General features: G+C 38.3%; 2 protein-coding genes across 2 annotated transcripts in view; both read right to left on the reverse strand.

Moving 5' to 3' along the window:
• The window catches only part of LOC136833836 (muscle calcium channel subunit alpha-1-like), a 698,390-nt gene extending 680,875 nt beyond the window's left edge, over positions 1-17,515 (reverse strand). The window contains 1 exon segment of the mRNA XM_067096136.1: positions 16,130-17,515. Within this exon segment, the coding sequence (XP_066952237.1) occupies positions 16,130-16,283 (154 nt within the window). The 5' untranslated portion in view covers positions 16,284-17,515.
• A 2,856-nt stretch (positions 17,516-20,371) lies between these two features.
• Positions 20,372-20,776, reverse strand: LOC136833837 (golgin subfamily A member 6-like protein 7). The gene has a single exon (XM_067096137.1). The coding sequence runs from the start codon at positions 20,774-20,776 to the stop codon at positions 20,372-20,374; it is 405 nt and encodes a 134-aa protein (XP_066952238.1).
• Positions 20,777-22,500: the final 1,724 nt, after the last annotated feature.

Here is a 22,500-nt window from a genome sequence, read left to right on the forward strand (position 1 = left end):
TCCTTTTTCAACAATTCCTCGGTGGGTTACAATCGTAAAATCAACAATTTATATCATTTTCTCCTGATCGTTATTCGGCGTGTCGATCTCAGTAGCTAAAACATTTTTTTTTCCGGCTATCGAGTGCATTCAGTTTACTAATCTGAGAATTACTTATTCCTGGAATTTAGGATCTTAAGTGAAGCAATAAGGTATTTAATATTTTTATGGACACCTTTCATTGGCCTAAGTCCTTTCTTGTTTTCCTATATACCATTTTACACGTCCGTTTTCCTTTAATACATGTTGCATACCGTCAAAGTATGCATAGGAATACAGGATATAACAACCACGAGCGTTTATGCAAGAGAGGTTGTTTCTGAAGTGTCAAAGGTTGTCAGTCAAAAATACACTTCATCTCATATCGAGGTTCCTGGAGACAGAGTGATTTATAGTTACTTCAAACTGGTGTTACAACATACAGGTTATTGACGCTTTAATAAAATTAAATAAAAAACTAAAAAAAAGTTTAAACTTTTTATAAGAAATATCTAATATAGAAATATACATATACTTATATATATATATACATACATATATATATATATATAAAAATGTTATATATATTTATATATATATATATATATATATATATATATATATAGATTATAAAATCATATATATAAATACAAATATATATATATACATATATATATATATATATATATATTTAAATTTTGTTGAGGAAGCCCGCCTCCTAACAAAGATACATAACTGCTCTATATCACAATGGCCACCCCCCCCCCCTCAACAAAGAATCATAGCAAGGATAAACTGTCCTCCTCTGTCACGTCCCCAGGAGAGGAAAACTGTGTCTCATATTCCCAAGACCTTGACATTCGCCAGCAAATGTCTCACAGTCAAGGGTACAATGACGAAATAATTGACGAACTGACGAACAGGGTGGACAGATTAGAGCACAAAATGACATAGATGGCTATGCGATGCATGCATGCATGCATACATACATACATACATATATATATATATATATATATATATATATATGTGTGTGTGTGTGTGTGTGTGTACACACACACACACACACACACATATATATATATATATATATATATATATATATATATATATATATATATATATATATATATATATATATATATATATATATATATATATATATATATATATATATATATATATATATATAATGTATGTATAATATGCAGTTGAGTGAATCGCCTAATTCAACGTACAAAGTACATTATAAAATCCTTTTCAATATACGAAATGGACGGAGGATTGCTTTCAGTTCAGAACACCATCGTCTGCAATCGCTTTATACAGCATTTTGAGCATTTGCATACATTTGGTTAGAACAGAGACACCCGACGCTCATCCCTCGAGGAAATGAAATAATTTTTCAACTCTAAATTTATCTGAAGTTGTGTAGAATTATTTTAAAGGCTAAATTGGCGTTCTTTGTCTATAACAGATTTTAGACAATTTCTGATAAAAGAAATGTTACAACGGTTTGCAAATTTCTTGAAATACAAAACCTACACGATTGATGGAATGGAATATAAAATTGAGGCCAAAGACCAAGCGCTGGCACCTATGAAGTCATCCAGTCATGAAACGGAAATTGAGAGTAAAAAGAGAACAAATGTTGGGAGAGGATGGAAAGTAAGATGGAAGAAAGAGAATGTGAACGGAGGTACAATCAAAGAAATTAAATGGGTTGCGGCTAGGGGCCGAAGGGACGCTGCAATGAACCTCCAGTGATGCTTACAGTGCATGGCATGAGGTGCACTGGCGACATTACCCCATATGGGAAAATTGTGTTAGAGAACTTCTTAAAAGGGGGCAAGAAAAGAAAAATAATAATAAAGGGAAGGTGTAAACAAACAAACAGAGTCTGAAATACTAATGCATATGAAGATTAATGATACTGAGATGATAGTGAGATGACCATACTGAAACTTCTGTTGAAGAAAAGGAGCTCGTAAACACTGATGAGAGAGCAGATATGTCGTGACTTTTAGACCCACAGAATTGAATGGAACATAGAATTTAGGACAAAGGCCAAGCACTGGGACCTATGAGCTCATTCAGCGCTGAAACAGAAATTGACAGTAAAAGGTTTGAAAGGTGTAAGAGGCGGGAAACATCGCAGATGCACTATGAATGAACTCTTAGGAGAGGGTGGAAAGCAAGATGGAAGAGAATATGAAAGGAGGTACAGTAAAAGGAACGACTGGGGTTAGACCCACAGAAAAACTTGCATTTCAACTGTTTTTTAAACTTGAATGAGATCTTTCAGAGGGAGACGGGAGAAACCAATTTGGCTGACGAGTACAATTTTTTTTTTTTTAATTCACAACTGGAAGCAAATAGATTGCTGCTCTCCCACCGAACAAAATTAAAAGCTTATATTCAAACAAATAATATTTAAGGTTAAAGTGAGCCATAATTGTGTGTCTAGAACAATATAGGCCAGGCCACCACTAGGCCGTTTTTAAAGTTTCATGGGCCGCGGCTCATACAGCATTAAACCGAGACCACCGAAAGATAGATCTATTTTCGGTGGCCTTGGTTATACGATGTACGAAAACTTGATTGCGCCGAAAAAACTTCGGCGTATTTTTTACTTGTTTCTTGTCTCAAAACATTTCAATAAAAACAACTGAAGTTTCCAAACTACTAATGTTCCAATGAACTTGAGAGAATGAGAAATTTCCTAGCACCCTTTGTAACTCGTGTGAATCTGAAGGTCGAACGGGTTTCTCTCTCCAAAGAGGAAAGGCATAAAAAAAAAATCAGAAAAGCAATCCCAATGAGAAATATCGCTTGAAGTGTAAACAATATTTCTTGGCAAAGTTCGCACTTGTTTTGAGGTCTACCAGAGAGAGAGAGAGAGAGAGAGAGAGAGAGAGAGAGAGAGAGAGAGAGAGAGAGAGAGACTTGCTTTAATGAGAGAGAGAGAGAGAGACTTATTTTATGAGAGAGCGAGATCCCGCCCTATCTTGCATTTTAACGTGAGTTAAGAACTTCAACAGAGAGAGAGAGAGAGAGAGACAAGAGAGAGAGAGATCTTAAAGAGAGAGACTTGATTGAATGAGAGAGAGACGAGAGAAAGAGACTTGCTTTATGAGAGAGAGCTTTGATACTCTTCTTTATCTTTGCACCTGCTTTTTGAACATTAGGTAGAGAGAGTCTTTTGAAGAGAGAGACCTCACAGTCTTTTTGAAGAGAGAGAGAGAGAGAGAAGAGAAGAGAGAGACACCTGCTTTTATGAGAGAGAGGTAGAGACCTCAGCCTGCTTTTATGAGAGAGAGAGAGAGAGAGAGAGAGAGAGAACAGATCCTAACACACCTCACACCTGCTTTTTTGACAGAGAGAGAGAGAAACAGAGAGAGAAAAAGAGTTAATTGTACCTGTTTTTACAGCAGCCAACCTCACACCTGGGAAGATTTCTCCATAGTCTTTTTAAACATTCTGCAATAAACCCGGCACCTGTCTTTTGAAAAACGGGGACAAGGGTCCCGCATCTATCTTTTTGGCATCGTGATTAACGTGCGCTTTTTAACGAACTTCAACACCTGTCAACATTCGCGAGCGGAGACTTCTGCTCATTCGTTACTTGGAACAAGTCCTCGTCGCTTCGAATTCACATCTTAAACGAAAGGAGACGTGATGTGAAGAAAAGTCATGACGTGACGTCACGTGATGGCAAACCGTAAGACCCATTATTGAAGGTCACTTGAGATTTTGTTGTTCCTTTGATACTCTTCTTTATCTTTGCACCTGTCTTTTTGAACATTCAGGTAACCTGTCACATCTATCACACCTAACACACACCTGTCTTTTGAACAGATACCTTTTGAACAGAACACACCTCACACCTGTCTTTTTGAACATTCAGGTACCTGTAACACACCTCACACCTGTCTTTTTGAACAGAATCCTGTAACACACCTCACACCTGCCTTTTGAACAGATACCTGTAACACACCTCACACCTGTCTTTTTGAACAGATACCTGTAACACACCTCACACCTGTCTTTTTGAACATTCAGGTACCTGTAACACACCTCACACCTGTCTTTTTACATTCAGAATCCTGTAACACACCTCACACCTGTCTTTTTTAACATATACCTGTAACACACCTCACACCTGTCTTTTTGAACATTCAGGTACCTGTAACACACCTCACACCTGTCTTTTTGAACAGAATCCTGTAACACACCTCACACCTGTCTTTTGAACATTCATGTACCTCTAACACACCTCACACCTGTCTCTTTGAACATTCGTATACCTGTAACACGCATCACACCTGTCTTCTTAAACATTCATGTACCTATAACACACCTCACACCTGTCTTTTTGAACATTCAGGTACCTATAACACACCTCACACCTGTCTTTTTGAACAAGTACCTGTAACACCTGTCTTTTTGAACATCTGAAATCCGTACCAGGGCTGATTTAGACAATTCTTCAAACATTCCCTCTTTCAAAAAACAACAAAGTATGTATTATTTTAAAATCTCACATATTCCTATACTTCTTTTACCTTTTTCACTGTAGACCTTTCATCCTACCTATCCGTAGGTCTAAAGAGTAAGAATGAAAATTAACACAAATGTTTAACACAACTTAAGAATCACATCCTGTTTGTACTTTCAACCTCAAAAGCAAAATTGACTGACGACTAGAAAAATCAAGCCTTTTTATATTGAATTTTCTGCTCTCACAGCAAAGGACATCAGTGCTTTGAGACAAGAACAAAATAAAGTCAATTAAAGTATAAGAGTCAAGTGATCGAAATGGGAGGTCACATGTGTTTGGGTAAGTAATTTGTCACATAACACTCTCTCTCTATATTGCGGGTCCTTCATTCAAACGTAAGTCTAAAAGAATCATAAACTCGGGGAAAATATAAATATAAATGTTCTCAGAATCAATTTCAAGTTGATGTAGTGCGCAGCAGGTGGAGACCTTAAATCTCTTATCAGTGTTTGACAGCAAAAGGGGAATGATGGAATTATACCTTATTTCACCTCACATCTGACTTGTGCCGTATACAAAACAGAATCTCCCGTAAAAAGCTCTCTCTCTCTCTCTCTCTCTCTCTCTCTCTCTCTCTCTCACGAAATGCAATGCTTGGAATGAAACCAGGACGAAGGAATGATATAAATGTCTGTAGTCTTCGATTTAGCATATATAACAAGAGTGCTTGCGCATTATACTTCTATACCGTCCGGATCAAGATAATTTATGAATGTCAATAACAAAGTCTATAGATATATATATAATATATATATATATATATATATATATATATATATATATATATATAAAACATGTTAAAATGTTATATACTATTATATTGATTCAAGTTTCCATCTACGCCAGTCGGAAGCAGATGCAAATTTGAGAATCGAGTCTTCAGTACAGATTACACTAACATTTCATTTTACATTACATAAACCAAAAAAGTTTTTGGGACGATGAGGTTCGTCAAGGTAAATGGATATTATGTAGTTATAATCTGATAGTTTACGGCCTGAACTACGCCCCTCCACATCCGCATCTTCAAAAACAATCGACATTGCTATGCAAATGCCCATTTCCTTTCTCATTTGATTTATCTACATGAGTCACATATTTTCTTTTAAGTATATTGTGATCGTGGGAATGTCATTGATTTTATGGAACCCTCAACATTTTAAAAGACTAACAGCAACAGCCAGCATGCTGAAATACGAAATGGCTTTGCTCTTCAGTATATCTAAGTTATTACTGAAGTCACTTGCCAAAAGCTCGAGAATTCCTTTTTTATTGGAATGTTGTAGCTCTCTGGTCCCCAGATGTTAGAAGCTGTGCATTTCGTATGAACCGAGTCAGCAAAAAAAATTTTAATTCTCTGCAAGGAGACACAATTCATGTCACTTGAAATAGAGTCTGCTGGGACTCGATTCAGCAGAGAGGCCATATGATCTTAATTTGACCAGTCCTTCATTTACTGGCCGAGCAGTTAGTTGGTTGGTTTATAGTAAGGTGGGCTTATGATAGTGTAGGCCTTGGCCCAGAGGTCGTCCTTAAGATAAGAAAGGTACCGAGAGGAAAAAGACCAGGCCCAGCTAACTGAGACGTTCCTCATTCCCTACAAAGTATAGATGTTTAATCAAACAAATTTGAAATTCATTGAACCATTTAACATTACTCTTTGACATGCTACAACTTTTTATACTGCTAAGGCCTTCCAAGGAAAACAAGAAAGATTCCATCGCAAAATCCGTCCTTTAACAACTGAATCCCCTGTGTAATAAAAGAAGGACCTGAGTGCAGTCTTTGAATGTCTCGATGATCCCACTTGCATAAAATAAACACTGAGGGCTCATACCTAAACGACCTATTGCGCCACTCACTTCTCTTGTATACGGGGTGAAGAAAAAGTATGAAGGAGGTAAAAGAAGGGTTGAACTAGGGAAGAATGGTACTGCAAAGAAAAAAAACGGTCCTGTCCAACTGCACTGACGGCACTATCCCCTTACAGGATACAGACTTCCAAAAAAAAAAAAATCCGGTACTGTCCAATTCGAAAAGAGAAACTGAACCTCCAAGAACATTTATCTTGCATTCTTCCACCGTCAGCAGAAATGCAAGACAAAGCATCTACTTGAGGAAATGGAGGAAGATAGGAAACAACTTACCATAAAAGTACGTTTGCATGATTACATCTCTTACAAAAAAACTCTTATAACCGGATAAAATATCTGCCTGGAATCGTGATTGTGAATAGGAACTCTAAACATAAATGGGATTCCTACTTCAAAAATTATTCATCCTCACATTTAGACAGAAGAGGTGGTGGGATTTATCAAAATACTAGTTTAATAAAGCGGAATTGCAAGAATTTGCAGACGAAGGGGCTAGCTTTCCAAGGGACTTGAGTTGCACACTAAATGGAAAAGAATTTCCTTTTACAATATTCATTTTATTATAAATAAAATAAAAATTTAATTGTGGTGTAAAATATCCATGATGACATTTTCATTAAATTTCAGACTTTGAACAGCGACACGTGCATCCAGGGACAATATGTATTTTGTACATTTGGAAAATACGGAATGTATTTTGTACATTTTGTTCATCAGAGGGGATATTTCATTTCTAGATGATGACATTTATCATCACAGCGATGTACTTTTTCTAGACAATACTCATGTGATGTTTGTCCCAAAGGTATCAAAGTATTCTGAAGAAAAGGGACTTACAGTTAAATTTCCGTGAAACAATGCGCAACATTGCACACCTTAGGGTAGCAATGCACTCCGTTAGCCAAAAGGAAATTAAATCCAGCTCTCCACTTTCTCAATCGGGGGAGCAACACATCTACTTCTTTTGGGCACTTGAGAATGCCACTGAAGGCTTAACCGTCAGTGCATTGTTTAAAGAGAATATAGTCATGTAAATCAGGCTTTTCTCCTCTCCAACATCCCAACATTCCCCTGTCAATCAAGACCCCATTTCATGCTAACATCTTCATTCCATCTCTCTGAGAACATTAAACTTTTCACCTTAAAGAGCCAGTGATTCTAAGATGAGGGGATGAGGATGCTATGCCCTCGTCTCTAGAATCTACTAACCACCCAGTACCTAATTCACTGCTTAGTCACTAATGGAACCAATGATTTTTCATGAAGTGGACCCAGTCGTTTCCTTCCCGTGGGATTAATCACATGTTTCCTCGTTGTTGTGGGGGCGAGGTCGGTGATGAATGCAAGGTATGAGAGTTTCACTCGAAGGCAAAGAAACCAAATATTTCTCTCTCTCTCTCTCTCTCTCTCTCTCTCTCTACGAGGGACAAGCACGCTTAACGACACAAGAATTCCAAAAAACAAATAATTAATAATTGAATGCAGTGACTCAAAAAAATGAATTGAAAAAATATCCAACCCAGAAGTGTCTGGGTGTTAAAATTTGGTTTCCTTCGGAACACGAAAAAAAGGCATTCCTCTGGACAAGCACCCAAGGTCAAAGAAAGAAACGGTTGCAAGACTTGCAGAGGACAGTGTGCTTTGAAAGTCGTGCACAGTGAAAAAACAACTGAAAATAGCATCGAATGGCTGAGGACATTTTGCAACGGTGTTCTCAGACTACAAAAAAACAAATTGACTAAGGATATCTAATGGTCTTTTTATACTGAAAGTGATTTTCGGATACCAGAATATAAAAGAAATGGAAAGTACATCTAAGGAGAGAATACCTGCTTAGTCGACTGCATGTTTCACAGATTTTATTGTGTCAAAATATTTCTGAGTTATGCAAATCACCATAGGTTGACCTGCCATTAAATCTTTTCTCAAAAGTAAACTTCTTTGTTCCCACCCGAGTAAGAAGAGATCAGTTACCAAGAAAGTAATATCTAAATTCTTCGGCAAACTAGAGAAGAACAGAAATATTTCCTCAGAAGAAACAAAAAACAGTTTGAATTCATTCTCAGAGGTGAGATTCCTGTCTTAAGGACGGTTACTAAACTCTTATAAATCATGGTTTTCAGGCATTTCAGACGAGCGATCTCCGATTTCAAGCCGGACGGACGGACGCGGGAACACTTTCGGGAAACTCGCCGCAATACCTTCAGACAGATTGGTTTCAATCTGGCCAAAATCGAGAGGGGAAGAAAAAGACGACCTGGCAACTCCGGCAGAATTCTTCGCATGACACCAAACAAACACTGACCGTCCCGGGCCAGCTGGCTGGATTCTGACCCCCTGATTGGCTCCTATCCACTGCTGCTTAATTTCAAAAGCAAAGGAGGACACATCTGCCCCAGGCCAGGCCAAGAGGCAGGGGCTCTCCCTCCCAGGCCCCCCAAACTCACTTCTGAAGTAAAATGAGACAGGAGAGGAAAATATTAAAATGTTTAACCCATTTGGATTATAAGCCTACGGGTGGAGTTTTTTTTTTTCTACCTTGTTAAAGGAAATTGGAGATCAAATCTACGAAATATATATGGAATACATTCAAATATATTTATATATATATATATATATATATATATATATATATATATATATATATATATATATATAACATACATACATACTATATATATATGTATATATATATACATGTATATTATATATATATATATATATATATATATATTTATATATATACTATATTTTATAGAATACGAAGGCACATCTGAGCGGTGAATTGAAGCTCTTCCTAAGAGACAAAGGACATATCATTCTGTTTACAGACCCACATGCACCAGAAAAATACCTCTCTCAGTCTTTCTCTCTCTCTCTCTCTCTCTCTCTCTCTCTCTCTCTCTCTCTCTCTCCCTCAACCGGCAGCGTGCGCGCGTGCCGGCGTGCATACTCGTAATTCATGGCCCGCTTAAGATCAATAACTTATCACCATGTCGAGATCCGTAATCCTCACTGATAAAAAAAAAAAAAAACACGACGAGAGTACATGGCCCCTCTCCCTCTCTCCCTCCCCACCTGCAAAAACATTATCTACAAGTTGCGATTCTTCTCGCCTTTCTTCGCTAGTTTCACTCTGCATCTCCTAGCCCCAACCCCCCTCCCCCCCAAAAAAAAAAACATTTTCGCAATTCTCCAGATGCCTTCCCAGGCTTTAATTAGCTTTCACTAATGACACAGGAACACTTTCTCTGGGATGGCTGATTTTTCGCATTTTTTCCCCCTCCCCTCGAATGGTGAAGTACGGTATTGAACAAGAGTGATGAATGGTTCGTGGTCTTTGTTATTTATATTCATTGGAATCTTTTGTATTTATGTTATTCTTACATTGGGCGTGAGGTGTATCAAATGGTATCTCTCTCTCTCTCTCAAGCATACATGCATTCCTATACAGTTATATACACATACACTTGTGTATGGATGAATGTATGTATGTGTAATTATATATACATACACATATATATATGTTATATATATACATATATGTGTGTGTGTGTGTAAGTGTGTGTGTATGTGCACGCTTACAAACTTACTAACAGTACATCAATTCAAAACAACAGAAAACTAAAGTGGGAATCGTAATCAAACTTTCCCTTCCCAGGTTTGTACTGTAAAAATCGCAGTGTTTGACATTCCCGAGTGGTTCAAGCTTCCGGTTCCCCTCTCCCCTCAAGAACTCCGACTAGTTATTTTCGACAACGAAAACAAAACACCCGAAATAACCATACACAATCGCGAGTAATGAAATTAAATTCATATGTCTTACTAAAAGCAAAAAGTGGGATAATAAGAGGAGATTCTTGGCCACTATTTTTAACATTTTTCAGAAATGCCTTCCTACGGTTTGATTTTTGGAACTGGAATTGGAATATAAAACTTGGCTTTGGAATTGGTATATAAAATTTAGGCAAAAGGCCAAGTGCTGGCACCTATAAGGTCATTCGGCGCTGAAAGGGAAATTGAGAGAGAAAAGGTTTTAAAGGTGCTACAGGAGGAAAACCTCGCAGTTGCACGACGAATCAGCTATTAGGAAAGGGTTGAGGAAAGTAAGTTGGAAGAAGAGAATATAAACGGAGGTACAGCAAAAGAGGTTGCAGCTAGGGGCCGAAAGGACGCTGCAAAGGATCTTAAGTTAAGTATACCTTAGTTTAACCAGACCACTGAGCTGAATAACAGCTCTCCTTGAAAGGGCTGGCCCAAAAGATTAGACTTATTTTACGTGGCTAAGAACCAATTGGTCACCTAACAACGGGACCTACAGCTTATTGTGGAATCCGAACCACATTGTAACGAGAGATGAATTTCTATCACAAGAAAGGATTCTTCACTGGCCGGTCGGAGACTCGAAAGGCTAGCAGAGGCGAGAACTACACTCGTCCAGCGAAGAACTGCAAAGGATCTTAAGTAACTGACGGGACTACCTCCCCACCATGGTACAGTTGTGGTTTGATTTTATATTGGTAACTAAACACACTGGGTATAATCTAGGCAATATAAGAGTTTTCCTGATAACCCTTTCACTCTCCGGACTCGCCTCACTGCCTCTATTTTACGTAACTTCTTGGCAATTAACGCAAACAAGAGGTCGGGAGCTATTAATCTTTTCAATCACAAGCGCTCTTATGTCTCAGGAATTTACTCTCTCTCTCTCTCTCTCTCTCTCTCTCTCTCTCTCTCTCTCTCTCTCTTTCGATTTTGTAGTTACCTTCTACACTTCAATATGGAGGCCTCCCCCATCTCTCTCTCTCTCTCTCCCCACAAGCACACCTGGATTGACCATCTGGCTTGATCTAAGTTCGTCTGTGATTCAGACATTCACAAGAGGCTAGCAATATTTTAAAATTCTAATGACAAAGGCACATGCAAAACTGGATGTGAGGAGGTTTCAGCATGAAGGTTCCCGCCTGCATTTTCCAGAGATGTAACCTAGTAGTAGGGACCTTTCCCTGAAAAAAGAGGCCATATCTTAAAAACTAACCATAGAATTTTCTTGAAAATAATCTCAGTTTCCCCACATCCAAATTACGCTGGGATTGTTAATCTAATCTAATCTGATCTAACCTAATCTGATCTAACCTAACCTGACCTAACCTAATCTAACCCAACACAACCTAACCTAACCCTAACGTAACATAATCTAACCCAACACAACCTGACCTAACCTAATCTAACCCAACACAGCCTAACACAACCCAACCTAACCTAACCTATCTAAACCAACCTATCAACCTAACCTAACCTACCTAACCTAACCTAACCTATCTAACCTAATCTAACCTAATCTAACCCAACCTAACCTAGCCTAACCTAACATAACCTACTATGGGCATGGCAAAAAAACCTGAGTTGGTGGAAGTGCATACATCTCAGGAATTTCCTTCCTGTTGTTCAAATGCAAACGCAAAGATAGTCTACAGAGGAAGGACTGATTGAGTGATTTGTGGCTATTAAAACTGGCGTCACAACAGAGGAATAAAGGCCTGTCGGTAGATATGGAATGGAATATAGAGTTTAGGCCAAAGGCCAAGCACTGGGACCTATGAGGTCATTCAGCGCTGGAAAGGAAAGTGATGGTAGGTAGGTCTGGAAGGAGTAACAGGAGGAAAACCTCGCAGTTGCACTGTGAAACAATTGTTGGGAGAGTGTGGGTAGCAAGACGGAAGAAAAATAATGTGAATGAAGGTACAGCAAAAGGAATGAAAGGAGTTGCAGCTAGGGGCCGAAGGGACGCTGCAAAGAACCTTAAATGATGCCTGATCAAGTAATAGCATTTTTGTTTACATTCAGACCGCAATGTCGTGTGTTCTAACAGGTGTTTCGTGTTATGCACTTCGGTTTTGTATCATTCCATGCTTATAGGTCACGTGCGCTGGAAAGCATGACAGCACAGCATATCGACATCAAAAAGCGATTAAGAACGGTAAAATCTGAATGAAATTGATTGAGTAGTTTTGGTAACGACTAAATCTAGTAAATGATGCATGCAACTATCTCCCTGTGATTGTTGGTATGCAATCACGTGAAACAACGTCGTGTGTATTGTAGTAATGGGATTTTAACTCTTCGTGCCAAAATTTTGTAATTACATTTTTATTTTTCTTAAGAGAAAACTATTATTTTGTATTGTCCGTTGAATTTGATTTTTCTATTCCCATTCAGATCTTAAAAACTACTGAGGCTAGAGGGATGCAAATTATTATTGTTGATCATCCATCCAATCATCAAACCTTAAATTATTATTATTAGTCTCAGCAGTTTTTTTTTATTCAGATGTTGAAAGTTAATCATATAATCGTGCCTCTGGCAACGATGATGAAAGCCAAACCACCACCGGGATGGTTATGAATTTCAAAGAAGTAACAGGCTCAAACAGCAAATAAGAGATCACCGAAAGAAGAGACCTATTTTCGATGGCTTAAAATTATAAATAAAAATAAAAATAAAACTCGATTGCAGTGACAGAAACTTCAGACATTTTAAACTTGTTTATTTTTGTTCAATGTCTGAAAGAAAAATTTTGTATACGACCAACATCAAACACCAAACGTCGTTGAAAAATCATGGCACAAATGTTGGGTCTAAACCAAAGTCATCCTACACGTAGTAACGACCTGTAGGCCTTCTTCCAGAGATTAAAAGTCCAGGAAAAAAATCCAGTAGCAAAAACACAGCCTTGAAAGAATTTGTTCCACACGCCTTTTGGTTCTCATCATTTTGAAAAGCAGCCTGAGTCTTTCTTGTAAATATAAACCAAAGAAATGAAGTGACGACATTTCCATTCAATAAAACGGTCTCATGTACCTACGTTGCGTTTCCACAGAACACTTGCATTGGAATTGGAACAAACGGAAACTGGAATATAAAATTTGAAAGGAGGAAAATTCAGCACTGACAAAAATGTTGAAATAATTGTCAGGAGAGGGTGGAAAGTCAGATGGAAGAAAGAGAATATGAACGGAAGTAACAGTAAAAGGAATGAAAGGGGTTGCAGCTAAGGGCCGAAGGGACGCTGCAAAGAACCTAAAGTAACGCCTACAGTGCACCGCGTGACGTGCACCGACGTCACTAACCCCGCCCCCCCATGGGAAAGAACGCTTGTAGGCAGGAATTAATACCACTGGGGCAACAGGTTGAAAGGTTGAAAAGAGAAGTTTGTAGTTCAAAGTATGGACGATCAGCAATCTCTCCCTCCCAGCCTCCCCGGCCTCCAAACAACAACTCCCCACTTTCTCTCCCTCTCCTACCCCCTTCCCCTCCCTCCCCACGTAAAAGCAAATGCTTTTCACTTAAAACTTTTCCTCAACCTGGGAGATACTTTGGCTCATCGTCATAAGATGGCGCTGCGGCCCACGGCGGCCTGAATTCACCTAATTGACTCAAGCAGCTGTTAACAACTGTCTTCTTCTGGGACGTTTTCAAAAAGGGGTGAGGAGGAGGAGGAGGAGGAGGAGGAGGAGGAGGAGGAGGAGGAGGAGGAGGAGGAGGAGGAGGAGGAGGAGGACAGAGGTGGTTGTGGTGGTGGTGGTGGTGGTGTCGGTATCTCGAACCTTTTTCGACCTCCTCCCCCTCCCCTCCCCTGTGTCAAAGCCAGTCATGGGGATGAAAGTGTTTGTATAGGAATCATTATCTTTAGTTCCTTCACGTCACTCAGTTCTTGTAATAAGGATCTGAGGAAATATTAATTCGAATCGATGTTGAAAAGGACTGTTTACATTCAAGAGGCCTCTATTCAAATCTTAGGCCACAAGTTTATGGGGGCATTTTCGAGGTAAAAGTATACACACACATAAATGTACATATGTGTATATATATATATATATATATATATATATATATATATATATATATATATATATATATATATATATATATATATATATATATATATATATATATATAATTGACCTCATTCAAACTGGATGGTATCAAATGGAGTATTTATTCAGAAAAATTACAAACTTTTAGTACAAACAGTCAACATTATCAAGCCTCAACTTTTGTTACCATCCAGTTTAAAACTGAGTAGTCCTTCGCTAAACATCAACTAATGCAAAGAACAATTGTCCAAAATTGAGAAAAAAATACGCATTCATTTTATATGTGTGTCTTTATAAAATGGAATGTGTGAATATCTATCCAAATATATATATTTATATATATTTATATTATATCTTCCATGTATCCATATCGCAATATTGAACATATATCTATAGGTTTTCTATATATAATATAAATATATGCATATTTATATATATAAATACATATATACATACATTTCTGAATATATATTTATATGTATATCAGATTACAAATGTTCTTCTAGCAACTCTCAATTTAATTTAGCTACCAACTAATTAGTAAAAGGTTATACAAACAGAATATTTTAGGCCTTAACAAACAAGTTTTAATTATCACTAGTGAGGGGCCCCTGTAGGAGGGTAGTGCCGTCAGTGCACCTCATGCTCTTCACTGTAGGCAACCCCTTTCATTCCTTTTACTGTACCTCCATTCATATTCTCTTTCTTCCATCTTGCTATCCACCCTCTCCTAACAAGTGATTCATATTGCAACTGCGAGGTTTTCCTCCTCTTACACCTTGCAAACCTTTTTACTCTCAATTTCCGTTTCAGTGCTGAACGACCTCATAGGTCCCAGTGGTGGCCATTGACCTAAATTTTATATTCCATTCCATTCCACTAGTCAAGACGACGCTTACACTGTATATATCATTAACTCAAAAATACATGGAAAAGACACTAAAATCACCAGAAGTTTTCAGAGAAAGTTAAGCGTTAGGAAAACAGAGTATTTTGAGAAGATTTCTATCCTTTGTAAGAAAAAAAGATACTAAACCATGCAAGTCAAAGATATACAGGCTTCAAGAATCTGGATACAGTCAGTCGTCTGAATATGGAACAAGTCAGCTTTTTGCAAGGTGCTTAATAAGAAAGCTAAAGAAAACTATTTAAGAAAAAATTGAAAACTCAAACTCTTCTAACTTTCGAAAGAGTCAACGCATCTACTGCTATCAAAAAAGGAAGCTCTGCCGTGTTGCAAGGAGCGATTCCGTCTGATCTTTGTCGAAAGAGCCTCGTGTCACCTTACAGCCAAAACACACAAGCTCAAGGAAACGAACCGTTTCTTGTCCTGGGAAGATTACAAAAAAAACAAAGGCAAAAGTCAAGAAGTAACTTATTTGTCTCTTACGAATTTCTTGTCGTAGGAAGATTACAAAAAATGGCAAAAAATTCAAGTAGTAATTTATTTATCTCTTGCGAATTTCTTGTCACAAGAAGATTACAAAAATTGCAAAAAGTCAAGTAGTAATTTATTTATCTCTTACGAATTTCTTGTCCCAGGAAGATTACAAAAAACGGCAAAAAAAAAGCCAAGTCCTTAGCTATCTATCTCTTACGAATTTCTTGTCCCAGGAAGATTACAAAAAATGGAAAAAAGTCATTTACTAAATAATCTATCTCTTGCGAATTCCTTGTCCCAGGAAGATTACAAAAAAAAAGGGCAAAAACGTCAAGTACTCAGATACTAAGTTGTCTGTCTCTTACGAACTTCCCCCTTTCATCCTTCGATTCCAGAATGATTCCCATTCCCGACTAACCTCCTCCAGCGGGTTCCTCTGGTTCCGACGGGACCGTCGGCTGAGAAGCTGCGTTCGAAAAGTAGTCGCCATACTCGTCGACGACGAAGTCAGGATCGCCCTGCGGGTCGTATTTATCGCCCCGAATTCTCGGGCGAAACTTCTGCACTGGCATTTTTGTTTTTTCTTATATAACTAAGCGCATGAATCAAGACGAAAACCTTAATAATAATAAATCAAACAACTGACAGCGTTCTTCAGCTGACTCAAATGAGCCAATTCGAGCTTTCTATTTGCGATCGAAAACTTAAAAAAAAAAAAAGGTCGTTTTGCCTAGAGATTGAATTTTATCACATTCTTTTCAAGACTTTTCTTTCACGATTTCCAATACCTTTTTTCCTTTTCTTTTGGGGTGTTTTTTTCCGCGTTCCTCTACTCTGCTTGGTTTTTTATCTATTTCCAAATTTTTTCATTTGTCTTTGAATAATTTTTTGGGGGACAGGTTTAGTAAAAGACAGACGAACTCGGGGATTAAACGATAGGCCTTCAAGTTACTCTCTAAACTGAATTTTCCGTATTAAGAACAATTTTCTAAAACCTTAACAACTGGCAAACCACAACAATGCAAGCAATTCTAAATATGCGCGCTAAACACTTTTTTTTCACTGAATTAACAAACTAAAAGTTCCAATTGACTAAAACTGCAACATTTGATGAGAGCACTTTATCCAGTGACAGCGTTCTCGTTATATTAGGAAACCTCCTCACTCACTCACGTAGCAATCACTACACTTTCTTTTTTTCCTTTCACAGAGCAGGGCGTTGGTCAATTGGAGAATTTTCACCTTCCAAACTTTCACTTCCCCTTAGCATTTTGTCGTCCAAAGTTTCCCCCTTCCTTTCACTGGGATATATTTTCTTTTCACTGTGCAGAAACTATCGCCCACCCCACTTTCTAAACGAACAAAAAAATTTGTCGCTTTCTTCGGCCCAGGATGAACTCCGGATTCCTTCTTCGCTGTTATTCCGCCGCGAAGGGATGTCGCATCTTTATTTCAGGAATCTTTATTTCAGGAATCTTTTTTTCTTTTCCTGTTTTTTTTTTTTCCTTCGCACCTTATCTAATCTCCTCACCCACCGGAAAAACAGAGGAAATTGTCACACTTTTTTCTTTTCAGTATGGCGATTGTATCCACTCTCCCTCTTTTTCTTTTTTTTCCCAATTTTTCCTGCTGTCCCAGTCCTCTCTCTCACTCTTTCTCGCTCTTTCCCTCTTATCTCTCGCTCTCGCTCTCGCTCCTCCTCACTCTCCGGGGCAAGAGAGGCGCTTCTCCCTCCTCACTACTACTACTACAGCCTTCACCAACTCCATTGCCCTCCGCCTCCTCCTTCCTCTTACCTCAGAGTGTGTGCTGGGCATGGCTCAGCTGAGCCAAGCGGCCAGACAATCACACAACCCCCAAACAACTCCTCCTCCTCCTCCTCCTCCCAACTAAAACCTCCCGAAACCTCCACCAACCATCCCATCGATAGATATGTCGTCCTGGTCCCCCTCCCCCAACCCCCGAATCCCTTATCTCCCAACTCAACCCACCCACAACCTTCTCTCGTCTATGCAAAGATAATCTTTCAGGCACGGCGTACAGTATATACGTGAGATTGTTCAAAAATGTGCCACTAATTTGAAACTAATAAAAAGTGTGCCTCTAAATTAACTGTTCAAAAATGTGCCAGTAAATTAAGGCTGTTTAAAAAATGTGCCACTAAATTAAGACTGTTCAAAGATGTGCCGCGAAATTAAGGCTGTTCAAAAATGTGCCAATAAATTAAGGCTGTTCAAAAATGTGCCAATAAATTAAGACTGTTCAAAAAATGTACCGCAAAATTAAGACTGTTCAAAAATGTGCCACTAAATTAAGACTGTTCAAAGATGTGCCGCGAAATTAACTGTTCAAAATGTGCCAATAAATTAAGACTTCAAAAAATGTGCAGCGAAATTAAGACTCTTAAAAAATGTGCCACTAAATTAAGACTGTTCAAAAATGTGCCGCGAAATTAACTGTTCAAAAATGTCACTAAATTAAGACTGTACAAAAATGTCCCAATAAATTAAGACTGATGAAAAATGTGCCCCTAAACTCAGACTGTTCAAAACTACCAAGTATCAGATACCAAATAGCTGTAACGTTGAGAAAGCAAAATTAATAAGCAAATAAATATATATAAATAAGTGCCACTGGTAACCGCAGAGTCATTTAATGATATACTGACGCCAAATAGCTATAATTAGATATACATCATCAGATACCAAACAGCTGTATAGGGGTTACGGAGAATGTACAAACGTATCATTCATATACTTTAAGCCTCAGTAGCAGTAATTAGGAGTGTAGACTGTCAAAAGAAACTATTTACCTATAACAAGGAGAAACTGAGAATGTAAACACGCATTACTAAAAGAAGTTGAATGTCATGCAAATATAAGACAATCGTTCATTTTTTTACAGCAACTGGTCTCTTTTGCTGTATTTCCTGCTACCTCCTGTTACTTCTTTCAAATGGACCCATATTCTTGGAAATTTGAATTTCGAGTCAATGGCCCCTATGGTGGGCGTGTTCCATATGAACAGGCTTCATCTTCTGAATAATAATAATAATAATAATAATAATAATAATAATAATAATAATAATAATAATTAGTTACATCAATTATCATCACATAAACTGCACTTAAGTAAGGGAAATGAGATAATACTATATGCAAATGGCATCTACATTCATTTTCCTTCTTCCTGTCAACTCGGTAAATGAATAACTTTACCTTCTTTTCTCAGTAAAGCTCGCACGACCTAAATTCCATTAGTTATTTCTTGGTGTCATATTCAGGAGTTTAGAAAAATACCTGAAGGAAGCCAGAATACTGAAATGCGATCACTCAAGAGACTTGCAATGAAAGGAATAATGGGCAGTAGGACTGAGGCTCGCGTATTTAGATTTCCAAACTTCCAAATTATATGGCACTGGAACTTAGTGGGCCAATCAAGGGAACTTCGGAAATCAAAGTACAATCTCTTAGATTTGAAAGCGGATAACAACTGACTAACTGCACGCATTCGTTCATAAATTACGTATGTTCCTAAGAAGCATACATTAAATATATGCTTACAGGAACGTATAACAAAAATATATTTCAGGCGCAATTATCTACTACACACGTGCCTGAATAACTCTAAGAAAAGTTTCGATACAAATTATATTGATTATTTACGCATGTGTACACTAAATTTTTTATGTATGCATGGACGTCTGACAGCAGGATGAGACTTAGTTTTTAACCAGTATTTTTGTAATATTTCTTTTCTCCTACTTAATTCAGTTTTGGGTGGTTGAAGCTTCAACAAGACTACCATGGACCTCCTCACCCCCACCAACAACTATCACAAACCCTCATACACACACACACACATATTCTCTCTCTCTCTCTCTCTCTCTCTCTCTCTCTCTCTCTCTCTCTCTCTCTCTCTCAATAACTGAGCTTTCAAGAGCTTTAGCCAATAGCAAATGATTCCAGTGAGATCCAAGATCCATAACCAGCTGCTGAGTCAGCATAAAATCTACTCAAAGCTTCAACAGGAAACAAACAAGGGCGTGATTCTCGTGGTTCAAAATCTGTCTCAATGCACTCACCGATATTTTATCAATAATAATTTCGGAATCAACTGCATATTTTTATTATTAACCAAAATAATTTCAGGAATATCAGAACGCAATAGGTGACTCATCAAGAAACTAATATACATAAGGAAAGGAAAAAATCTGTAAAAGTAGAAACAAATCTAAAAACAAAGTAGATCTGAAGACTACAGAACGCGAAGGTGGCTGGCTCAAGCCACAATCTGCTATAACTGGCAATTAACTCAAGTCATTTCAAAAGCTAAACGGTTAAATTAATTCCATAATCGAATGTTATTCAAAACAAATCTTTTTGTAACTTCGACATCTGTTTTGCATATATCTCAATAAGTGGACTTTAGCACTGACACATTTCTCCCTTCCTCAACCCGTACTCCCTCAATCGAACCTCCTCCTTCCTCAACCCGTTCTCCCTCAATCCAACCTCCTCCTTTCTCAACCCCTTCTCCCTCAATCCAACTTCCTCCTTCCTCAACCCCTTCTCCCTCAATCCAACCTCCTCCTTCCTTAACCCGTTCTCCCTCAACCCAACCACCTCCTTCCTCAACCCCTTTTCCCTCAACCCCTCCCTCAACCAACTTCCTCCTTCCTCAACCCCTTCTTCCTCAACCCCTTCTCCCTCAACCCAACTTCCTCCTTCCTCAACTCCTCCTTCAACGCCTCTTCCTCCTTCTTCCTCAACCCCATCTCCCTCAACCCAACCTCCTCCTTCCTCAACTCCTCCTTCAACGCCTCTTCCTCCTTCTTCCTCAACCCCATCTCCCTCAACCCAACCTCCTCCTTCCTCAACTCCTCCCTCAACACAGCCTCCTCCTTCCTCAACTCCTCCCTCAACACAACCTCCTCCTTCCTCAACTCCTCCCTCAACCCAACCTCCCCCTTCCTCAACCCCATCTTCCTCAACCGCTCCTCCTTCCTAAACCCGTTCTCCCCCAACCCAACCTCTCCCTTCCTCAACTCCTCCCTCAACCCCATGTCCCTCAACCTTTGCTCTTCCTCCCTCAACCCCTTCTCAACAATTCGTCTGCTTGGTTTGAGCTACCAAAACAGTTATAGCAGTAAGCCTTAGAAATTAATTTTACAATAAAATACGATAGCATTTGATAAAAATTAGTGTTCAATAGGTTCTTTCATATAAATGTGTTCTAATAACAAATATATATAATATACTGTAAAATTATTTTACATATTGTAGAACGAATGAATTTTTATACTGACTCGTTTTTTGTTTTCTGAAAAGAAAACTATTCTGCCGGCTTTGTCTGTCCGTTCGCACTTATTTTTGTCCGCACTTTTTCTGTCCGCACTTTTTTCTGTCCGCACTTTTTCTGTCCGCCCTCAGATCTTAAAAGCTACCAAGGCTAGAGGGCTGCAAATTGGTATGTTGATCATTTACCCTCGAATCATCAAACATACCAAATTGCAGACCTCTAGCCTCAATAATTTTTATTTTATTTAAGGTTAAAGTTAGCCATAATCGTGCTTCTGGCAACGCAGCAACACAGGCCACCACGGCCGGCTGAGAGTTTTATGCGCCGCGGCTCATACAGCACTATAACGAGACCACCGAAAGATAGATCTATTTTCTGTGACCTTGATTAAACACTGTACAGATAACTCTATCTGCGCCGAAAAAACTTCGGCGCATTTCTTACTTGTCTTCGTAATCATTCTGGATATACAGTAGGTAAGCAAACACTTTCGAGTAATTAAACTTATTTATGCAGTTATTTAGCATAAAATTAATCATATTTAATAGTAAGTACAGTATTAGCTACAAGAAATGAAAGTGTAAACGACTTTTCTCTTCTATAACCTAAGGATGCGACCACAGCACATCATGTTATAAACATGTCGGCAGCACATCGCTCACATATCGCCAACAAGTTGAACACAAGTCAACGACTTATTAGTGAATCTAACCAGTGCTTCATAATATTATCCAGCATTTGCCAAAGGTTCATTCTCCACCTACGGTCGCTTACTTGTTTTCAACCTGTTTGTGATATGTATGCGATAAGGGAAGCAATGTTTTCAACATGCTGAGGTTGTTTCTTGAACCTAAGGAGGAATGCCCAAATGGAAGAAGGAAGTAGATACATATATAACCAATGACAAAATCAAGCATGCTGAATCAAATTTAACTTTCCTTTGACACTTCAAATTTCTGAGCAGCCAATAAACTGATGGGAAAGGTTCTCACAAATAATATTCTGCTTGCTTGCTTGCTTTCCGATTTTTAAGCAAAGTATCTTAGAAAACCCTTTGGTGGTTGGAGAAATTTTTAGCAAAACGGGCTGACTGAGTGTAGAGCATCTACATTATTTTATATACAAGTATACGCATAATGTTACTAATGTACGAGTATATTCATATATACATGTATTTTCATGTATGTGTGTACACATCTGTTTAAATTTAAGCGTGAATAAGTTATGCTAACACAAGCACAAAAATGAAAAGTAAATGATTTTATAAATATTGCTTTTGGCTAAAGTGATCCAACCACACGCCCCATATCTCTCTCTCTCTCTCTCTCTCTCTCTCTCTCTCTCTCTCTCTCTCTCTCTCTCTCTCTCTCTCATACAAGTTTTCAGATTTTTTCATACTTGGATCTACGAGTATATACATAGTTCAGAAGGCTATTATTCTCTCTCTCTCTCTCTCTCTCTCTCTCTCTCTCTCTCTCTCTCTCTCTC

Source organism: Macrobrachium rosenbergii, chromosome 52 (assembly GCF_040412425.1).
Source record: "Macrobrachium rosenbergii isolate ZJJX-2024 chromosome 52, ASM4041242v1, whole genome shotgun sequence".
NCBI lineage: Eukaryota > Metazoa > Arthropoda > Malacostraca > Decapoda > Palaemonidae > Macrobrachium > Macrobrachium rosenbergii.

Bases quoted from the DNA above. Each gene is read 5' to 3' on its own strand.
- LOC136833837 (XM_067096137.1), bottom strand. From the start codon at position 20,776: ATGGGGTTGAGGGAGGAGTTGAGGAAGGGAGAGGTTGGGTTGGGGGAG.